We start from the raw sequence: 9,750 nt of genomic DNA, 5'->3' as shown, positions 1-9,750 counted from the left end.
TATTTTTAAGCACACTCAAAAAAATAATTTGTTGTATTTACTTAATTCTGTTATGTCAACAATTTCCACATAACCAAGTTGTTTTATACATAATTAAATATTATTATTAAGATGGAAGTAACCACCTTATGTAAAGGCTACATTATTGTATTATTGTCATCCAACATGACAATATTATGTAGAACCAACATTGCTGTATTTTATAAAGCCAACAAGACTGTAAATTATGGTTAAGTTGGATTTAATTAATAGGATTTAGTCCATCTAACTAATCTTACTAACATAAAAGCAACAAAATGCCTTTTGCTTCAATTAGCTCTTTTATATAATACCAGCATAAATATATTTAATTGTAATAAATTCACTCACTTATATAAGTGTAAATTAACTGTTGGAACTGGTTACTGTACTGTATTTATTAAGACCAACTAAACTATACTTAGTATTTCTAACGTCACTGAATTAAACATTTGTTGTAAATTTAAGTAAACAAATTTTGTGAAAGTACAGTGTGGACACTGACAAATTCAAGTCACACTACTTGTTTCTGTGAAAGAATACATTTATTATATCAAATAAACAACAGGTCAGGTTCCAGAGTTGGATTTGTGTCACCATACCACTAAACAGTTTCCATGTTATAAACATGCCCTTCAGAGTTTAATATTGCACACAAAATGTATTCCAATTAAATAAAATAATAATAATAATTTTAAAAATGAAACATAAAAAAGCCCAATTCATTATTACACAGATATCTCATCTTGCTAAATCTGACCTATAGCTGGTGACTTTGTGTTTTTATTAAGTCCTGTTAAAATATCCACCCAACAACAATGTGCCACCTCTGGATGGGAATAATCCATCAGGCTTTAGAGACATAAGCAATAATCCTTAACTCTAACAAACTCAACGTTTAAAACTCAAAGATAAACACTGAGATGTTTAAAACCTCAAACCTTGAACTTGCTCGACACTAAAATGGTACATAAGAATTAACTCAAGAAGAGGAAACCTGAGAAAACCACATCCATTTCTAAATGAACATTTTATTTTTTTTAATAAATCAAGTGCTATTTCCACAAATCTGTTTGATTTCTAATTGTCAACAAAAATAAATGTCCAATGAAGGTGTATTCAAATTGCTCAAAAACCCTCTAGCAGTGTGAATAAATTTTATTACTTCACTACCTACCAGTTCAGTACTGTAAAATTTAATGTTGTACCTGTGAATTTTGTGCCATGCTTGAACACATTCTTTCCATTCTAAACTAGTCTTTTATTCCTTAAACACAGACCAAATTCAACCTCTTGCAAAGTTTTTAATTGGTACACTAATTCTCTGTCTCTTCGCTTAACAATTTGGCACAATTTAAAACATTCAGCTTTATTCTTCCCGAAAGAGCACCTTTTGAAGTGAGGGCAAATAGGTGTTGGATTTTGACTTTGCAGAAAAAACATGACAAGATTATGGACAATACCTCAGTTACAAGCTTTCCTTTGTGCCAAGTCAGAGATCCAATATAATGTGTTTGTTGCACCATTCAGCTGCCATCTTGACTACATTGTCCCTTCAAAGAGTTTGTTTTTTAGCACTTGAGCCTTTCTTGAGAGGTGTCTGCTATCCAGTTCCATCACAACTTTTTGTAGTACCTCAAATGTGTACCTGAGGTTTGTTGGGTAGCTCAAGTCCAAGGAGTACATAAGGCCAAACAAAATGGCGAGGGCATTTGCAATGTTACCTAGGTTGTGAAGCACCTCAACACCTTCAATAATTATTCCAACATCTTCCAGATCATCTGTGGGTTCTGCACCTTCCATCTTTATTGCAAAAATTCCCAGGATTGTTTGCTCCATCTCCTGATTGTCATCAACATCCTAAAAACAGAACAAACCTTCAGCCAAAATATATACACATCAAAAACACACTCATCAACCACACACAATCTCTTTTGCCAAGTAACACCTATCCAGCTCCTGGATTATAACCATGCAGACTAGCTTTGAAATTATCTGCTGCTGATAGCTGTGCGTCTGTTGTCCAGTGCAAATATGACAAGGGTTTTTACAATATGCCTTTGAACCATCCCCAAACTGTACATTTAATCAGCAGTCCACCAACTGCTCTTAAAAAGGTACACAAGGAGGGATGTTTTACTATGCAGATGTGGCAGATATTTTTCTGTCTGCAGAAAGAGTTAAAGAATTCTGAGTTAAAGAATGCTTTATTTTCAACATATCTTATGTCTTGAACCAAACCAAACATGTACTGATCTAACAATTAACGTGTCTCCAAAGTGTGATTGTTTTCTATTTAAATGGTACAGAAATAGTGTTCAACATTTATTTAAAGCAAGTCAATGAGTTAGAGCTCTACTGAGTGATGTTCATTTTTAAGTGAAGAATTTGATTATATTAGTTAAGAAACATCTCCGAAAAGTACAAACAGCCAGAGTACCCAGAAAGCAATACTGTGAAAAGCAAAGGGCAATATACTTACAAGATACTCCCTTACAAGGTGTTCAGGGTCTTCATTGAGGTAAACAATTAGTGCTTTCAGTACGCATGCTCTTCTTGCTTCAATGGCATCATTCTGTAACAAAGAACAAGAGAAATAAGGAAACTTGTGCTTAGTTTTTTGGAGGTACTAATACAAAAAGTAGTATTTAATGAAAGCATTATTTATTGTATTTCGCAAAGTATTCTGTAAATGCTATAGCAAGATAACAGTACACTTATTGTTTGTGGAATATGACGTCAATTTGCACTAACAAAAATAAACTTACAAGACATGTAGTAATTATGTTGCAAGGTGCACTAATTAAAAAAGATGACCAAGAGTACTTTTAAGATGCAGTGTAAAAAGCAGTCTTAAAATTCTACCCAACAAGATAACATTTATTATTTTGTTGCATGTACAATTCAGCAGCAATATAGTAAATGAATCAAATTAGCATAACAATTAATGATGAACAGACATTTGTAAGAAAAACACACCTTATCCAAGTCTGCCAAGGTTGCCTTTATTTTTCATCCAGCAGCTCCTCCTTTTCTTACAAAGACTTTCAGCAACTGGGAGGAGTGATGGTCTAGCTGCTGCATGAACTTCGATCTTAGTGGGACAGTGGTGATACGAGTAAACTCTGCTTCAACCTACAATTAACAGTTTAAAAAAAAAAAAAAAAAAAAAAAAAAAGGGGTTAATACAGTCTAACAATGGTTAAATATAAGTAGTGTTTGTCATTCTACACTGCAAATAAATAGTGTCACTTTTTCAGGGTGAGGTCACCCTCTTTAATTAATTAATTTTCATGGAACCTGTAGTCATTTCCTGATATAATTTCCTTACCCAGTTCCAATGGGCAGACATTGGACAAATTTGCATTTCTGACTTAATTTGACAGACAATTATCATTTTGGGGTCAACATTCTTTTCAAATACTACCACCATACCATTTATCTATCAACACAACATATGACTTACCTCACGTTCAGAAAAGAGAGCTGGCCACCTTCTTTTGAAATCTGCAATGAAAGGCTTGTTTTCAATCACCTCTTGCCGCCTGTAAGCAAATGTCTTTTCCATTTTCTCCTTAATCATCTGTTCATTGTTTTTCTTTTTTACTTCAGACAAGAGTGAAAGCCTTTCCTGCTCTAGGCTCTCTTTGGTTTGTCCTGCAGGATAGTCTGGATAGTAGTTCACCTCTGCTCTTCTAGCTTTCTTAACTTGATTCGGAGAGGTGCGTTGTCCACTGCGCTTGAGAGAATTGACATTAAGCTCTGAACAACCAATGTTTCGCAGCTTAGTGCGGTAATTTGCCATTTTATATTTCAAACTAATTTTCCACCCAAAGAAGCCTGTAACAGAACCTTGCTCTCTTAAACATGGGTGCATCTTCACTAGTGCTTCAGCTACTGCATCAAATTCTGAATCTGAGGGATAAGCTTTAAATTTGATGATTTGTGATGCCAAACTTTCAAGAATGTCAGACTTCATTTTTGGACTTGGACTGAAGAGGGTACTACTGCTTTCAAAGTCACCATTTGCACGCTGCAGCTGGATCTCTACATCATATACAAACTTTGGCACAGAAAAGATGTCTGGCCATGGCTCACATCTGAGGGAAGACAACGGTGATGACGACTCAGAAGAGGAGAGAATGTTTGTGTCAGATGACATGGATCTGATCTCATCCTGGCTGGATGCCCGTGAAGACAGACAAGAGCTACTTGTAGATATGGCACTTGGTAGGTAAATCACTTTAAATGTAGCCTTGTTTTGAATGTCTGAGGTGGAGGTCAGGTTTATAAACTCATCAAAATCAGTGTCCTTGTATTGCAATCTAAAGTCTCCTGAAACCTCACATTGTCTCTGTATCTCATTTTTAAGTTCCTCAACAGAGTCTGGTATTCCAAAAGGCAGGGTTACTTTTGAAGAGTCATTTTCTCCTAGGATGACACGAAGCACAGCTGAAGCAGCCATATTGGTCAACATGTTATTCTGAAGAAAAGCAAAAAAAAAATAAAAAATAAAAAATAAAAAAAAAATAAAAAACACATGGATAAGTATTCCTCAAACTGCCATACAAACATCAAATATAGAGTTTTATTGAGAGCACTATTAAATCTTAATTTACTAGCAAGTGTTTCTTTAAGTTAACACTTTATACAAACTCACTTTATTTCTAAATCCACACTCCCAGATTTATTTTTCAGCTACTATGCTTTAGTCCCAACCGAAGTGGGTTTAACCTCGGTATTATCACTTCAGCCTGGAGCCACAATGACTTTACCACTATGGGTAACAATAAGAGTGTACCCTCTTTGGTACCTTATTTTAAACACCATTAGCAAAAGCACTAAAATTCAAATAAAAAATTAAGAGGTAATACCAGAAATGTGTATGTATCTTTTAAGGGTGACCATCCGTAAGGTTCCACACTTGTAGTCAACCAAGGGGTAGATGTCAGTCAGTTCACTTAATTCGGTCAACACAATTTCTCTTGCTGAAGATGACTGGAGTTCAAATGCTCTGTAGTGCTCCCTATACCATGAAGATAGTTTGTTGCATATGAAGGTCAATGTGTTTTCAAATATACACATTTGAAGTATTTCTGCAAATTCAGGCAGTCCACCTACTGATCCATGCACAATAATCATTCCATTTCTGTATTCTATGCCATTGCTAAAAATGGCCTGTGCTAGTGTAACAGTTGTGAGATTGGGGTATTTCTGGCTTATCTTCTTTCATGATGTCTACTGGAACTGTGGAGACATGTGTCACATCAAAGCCTGGTCTGTCATAACTCCTTGTATGCATGTGATAGCCAATCATCAGCTGGTGCTTTTTTGCCAAGGACAGTGGAATATTCTTGAAACACTTAGTGTGCCTGACAACCTGTTTAAAAAAACTGTGCTTGGCCTCAAAACACATAGTCCAAAACATCACAATGGGGCTGAACATCTTTATCATTTCTGGATAATGCTCCAGAAAGTGATGTTTTGGCAGAAATCCCTGATCTGAAAATGCTTCTTTGTTTCTCTGTCTGTGCTCTGAGATTTTAAACTCTAAATATGCCACAGACTCCTCACAGTGGACAGGCGCAACAACAAGTTCTACAATATCTTTCAAGTCTAAAATCACCTTCCAAGCTGGCTCATCCTCAGGAATCAACTGTCCAATTATAAAGGGTAACAATCTTAACAAACACCAATTTTCGTGAGCGTTGCCACCGATAGTTTTACGACATCCAAAATTACGGGGCACCAAATGAGGCCTATTTTTTCTGTCTCCCCACTTGTATTGGAAGTTTGTAATGCGCTTGTTAAGATCATCAAGACTAATCAACTTCTTGGAAATAAGCACACCAAAGCACTGTGCAAGCTCAACTGGGACTATGCCCTCAAAAAGATCATGGACAGCATCAGGGGGATACCCTGATGTGACATTAAAGTGGGCAAGACTCTGTGTAAAAACGCATGCATTTTTCACACCCAAAAAGCTACCTCCTTTTACCTGAGCAGTATTGACATGGACTTGATGAAGCTCCTTGTTTCTGAGGGTAAATGAACCTGATTTTACCTCTTTAACCTGAGTTTCTGCCCGCTGAGCTGTGCAAAACCTACAGAAATACTGACCTGAGAAACTTTCCACGAATCCAGCTAGTCCATGTGCCGCGAGATTGTCAGACATAACACACTGAAGTGTCCCCTTCAAAAATGTACCCAGCTGTAAGACAAACACACCTTGCTGCTCCAGGGTAACAAGATCTTGGAGTAGTGGCTCAAATATTTTGCGATAGCCATAAGTCTTCACATCCTCACTCTTACATAAAAGAGCCAGGTATATAGAGGCCAAAGAAGAATGGCTGCCAGGAGGCAAATTTCCCAAAATCCAATAAACAGCACAGAGTTTGTGTGTTTTTCGTGATGTACCGAGGGGGTTGCAGAGTTCAAAATCATCTACGTATAGACAGACAGAGATTCTCAATTCCTCACCTGACAAAAAAACATTGTTTTTAAAGTTTTGGCCATCTTCAAAAAATCTATAATGTACTTTGTCACACACTGTCTGTTGCTGTCTTCTCTTTTCAAAAACCTTACTGAGCACATCTTTGTCATTAAGAAGCTGATCTAATACCTTTAGCAATGGAACATACTGAAAACTTCTTTTGTTTTTTGCATCAAGGATATAATGAACTGGATCAACTATATTAAAATGATCTTTGTAATATTGATTCCGCTTAAATGCAGTGGTTAACGGTCCATCCTTTCTTAAGGCTTTCAACAGAGGGTTAGATGAATAAAGTGTACAGCCTAACTCTTGGACAAGCAGCTGGTCAACTTGCAGTTTATGTTTATTGAAGAAACCAGCAAGAATGTTGTTAGATACAGGCACCAGTGTAGAACTAATCAAATACTGCAACTCATTTAACAGCTCATCAATAGCAGAGCTTGGTACATGGAAACAATTCTCCAATTTCAATAATAGAAATGCCAATTTCTCTTCTATAATTTGTAGAAAGTTGTCTGCTTCTTGAACCACTGCAACATCATTAAGTTCAGAATCAACAAGGAACTCCTCACCCTCTCTCAAACATGTATTTCCCACAGTACAATTTTGAAAATCTGATGTGTCATTTTTCACAATTCCAGCTTTGAAATCATTCAGTGTATATGGTTTGTGCTTTCTGTTCTTGTGGGTCTGATATGTTCCATAAATATTTGTTTGAAAGGAACAATTATCAAACATACAACAAACAGTTTCGTGTCTTTTTAGATGGCTGTTAACAAAATCTCTCAAGGAGGAAATGTCATTACAGGCACAATGATGGCAACTAAATGTTGTACAATTCACCGATCTTTGAGATGTCTGATCAAAATGTGATCTACATAGGTGGCTTCTAAGTGCATTCCAAGACTTAAATGCACATGGGCACTTTGCATATGTGCATGGATAAGGGTGTCTGCGACCAAAGTGGCCATGTTTTAACCTGTAGTGCTTCAATAACTGGGATCTTGTACTTTCTTCAGCAGCACACTCTTTACATTTCCACATTAGTTTTACTGAAAAAGAAAAGAAAACAAAAGTTGACATCCTATAAATGTATATAGCCCGCTACATACTCTGTGCTAAAAGCAATCAATAGTCCACTCATTAAAACACTGCATGAAAGCAAGTCAAAATCAGTACTATTATGGAACACCATGCATTACATATATTGCCAAATTAACTTAACCAGCATATTTGGCAAAAGTGTGATGTCGATTCACTACACTGCAGTGTTAGTGCTGCATGTAACATTCTCACCTTTAATTCATAAAAAAACTCAAAATTTAGGATCCAGTCAAAGGACATTCAGAGAGATTTTACTTAGTGTAATTAAGTTTATATATATATATATATTTTACAGTTTATGTGTACAACACTTTTTGATTCCCTAATTGTTCCTGTCCATCTTGAAAAGGCCATTAACTACAATTTATATAATTTTTCATGAAGCCAGTATTTTCAGCTATTAAATAAAAATTGTTCATTGCTATCTTTTATTTTCATTTTTTTCTTAAAAATAATTAAATAAATAAAACCCTGTCTAAAGATCATTTATGTGTGGTTATTATTTTTTGCCAGGTATATATATATATATATATATATATATAATATATATAGAAGAAAAAATAACATATCCAATTTGGAATGTTTGTATATGACAGGGTGCAATAAATTGATTTTAATAATTCCATTGTAAATTCAGATCACTGAAGCTGTCATCATGTAGTGCATTAAGATGTGTCTCTTGTAACTAATTTTTAAGATCAACACTGACCCCTCATCATGTTCAATGCTTCTAGTGATTTAGATGATCAATGTACTTACCACTACTAAACCCCACAAATAAATGTAGACCGCTCAGCCTTCACGTTTCCTGAGACATCCTGTAACAAATTCACCAGACCCATGGTTAGAAAACATAAAATATACAAAATCAACTTACTTTTAGTTTTACACTTCTTATTCCATTAAAACATGACGATGAAGCACCACTGACAACATTCCAAACTCAGGGTTTAGCACAGGGTTTGCAACAAAACAGGTTTCTCTGGTAAAAGTTCTAATGATAAATAACAATTGGGTTTTTAAATACAATTTCATGTACTGCCAGCCCAACCATGTTGATATTTATGAATGATAAAATTACAACTTGTATACATACAGAGGTGAGTTAATGCTGTTCTACAATTAAAGAGTGAAAATTAAGTAAATAATAAATATGTTGGGCTGGTCACAATATCCTTTAGACTACACTCAAAGGAGTTCTTATTAAAATCACACATCTCTTTATTCCTTGTTTTGGCAGTTTAGGGATTTTACATTCCAACTTAAAATGGCACCCTGGGTTATTTTGTCATTATTTAAACACACAATAAAACTTCTAAAATTAATCTGGGTTTATGGAGACATAGCCCAGTTCAACCGTTCAGTAGTCATAAAATTTCTCACAGTATACCTTACCTTAAAGTAATACTGATAAGTAGTTTGATACAACGGCTACGTCGACATATTTTAAGTGCATACAATGCGTATTTTGTAAGCCCCCCATCCCCCCATTTATGGGTGTACAAATGATGCGGGTTACTATTAAATCGGTTTTTAAAAATTTCCCCCACTAGTTTTCAAAACGAACTGTTCGCACGACCATGCCACCCCAGGAAAAAAAACACGATGGCGCAAACTAGTGGCTGAATTCCAAATCAATTCACTCCTTATGTAGTGCACTGTCCTAGACATGTAAATACGGATACTTCCCTCTAAATAGTGCATTGTATTCATCTAATAGAACAAGAAGAATGCATTGTGTCATATGTCGGACGGCACTATACCTTAAATGTTAAGACATTTGTTGTTCCCTGATTATAGTGAGTAACGACTGATTTGCGATACAGCCAGGAACGGCACACACGCGGGTTCACTTAGCTGTCTTTGCCTTATAACGGCTTTACCTGTATACAATACTGAAACGTTTTTTAAAAGCTCAGTTTTCAGTGTCTTAAACCGGGGTATGAACCATACTCCAGTATGATTCTTCTAGCTATCGCTAGTCAACTGGCTAGCTTACTGATGTCCGTTAGCTAGCTATTATATGCTGAGATATCATCCTTGTTTTGTGAAAAAAGTTTAATAACAGCAACAGTGTTGTTAACTTAAAAATATCTTCACAGACTACATTAGAAAAACATACATATTACGAT

At 35.6% G+C, this 9,750-nt stretch overlaps 1 protein-coding gene across 1 annotated transcript; it reads right to left on the bottom strand.

The window, feature by feature from the left end:
* Positions 1-594: 594 nt before the first annotated feature.
* LOC136687237 (sterile alpha motif domain-containing protein 3-like) lies at positions 595-9,129 on the bottom strand. The gene is made up of 8 exons (XM_066661563.1): positions 9,014-9,129; positions 8,378-8,436; positions 7,494-7,566; positions 4,893-5,044; positions 3,485-4,501; positions 2,998-3,153; positions 2,501-2,593; positions 595-1,878 (listed from the first exon to the last, which is right to left on the bottom strand). Exons 5-6 carry the CDS (start codon positions 4,493-4,495, stop codon positions 3,031-3,033), a joined length of 1,134 nt encoding a protein of 377 aa, XP_066517660.1. The 5' UTR covers positions 4,496-4,501; positions 4,893-5,044; positions 7,494-7,566; positions 8,378-8,436; positions 9,014-9,129; the 3' UTR covers positions 595-1,878; positions 2,501-2,593; positions 2,998-3,030.
* Positions 9,130-9,750: the final 621 nt, after the last annotated feature.

This window comes from Hoplias malabaricus, chromosome 2 (assembly GCF_029633855.1).
Source record: "Hoplias malabaricus isolate fHopMal1 chromosome 2, fHopMal1.hap1, whole genome shotgun sequence".
NCBI classification, from domain to species: Eukaryota; Metazoa; Chordata; class Actinopteri; order Characiformes; family Erythrinidae; genus Hoplias; species Hoplias malabaricus.
This window is presented reverse-complemented; position numbering and strand designations above follow the sequence as displayed.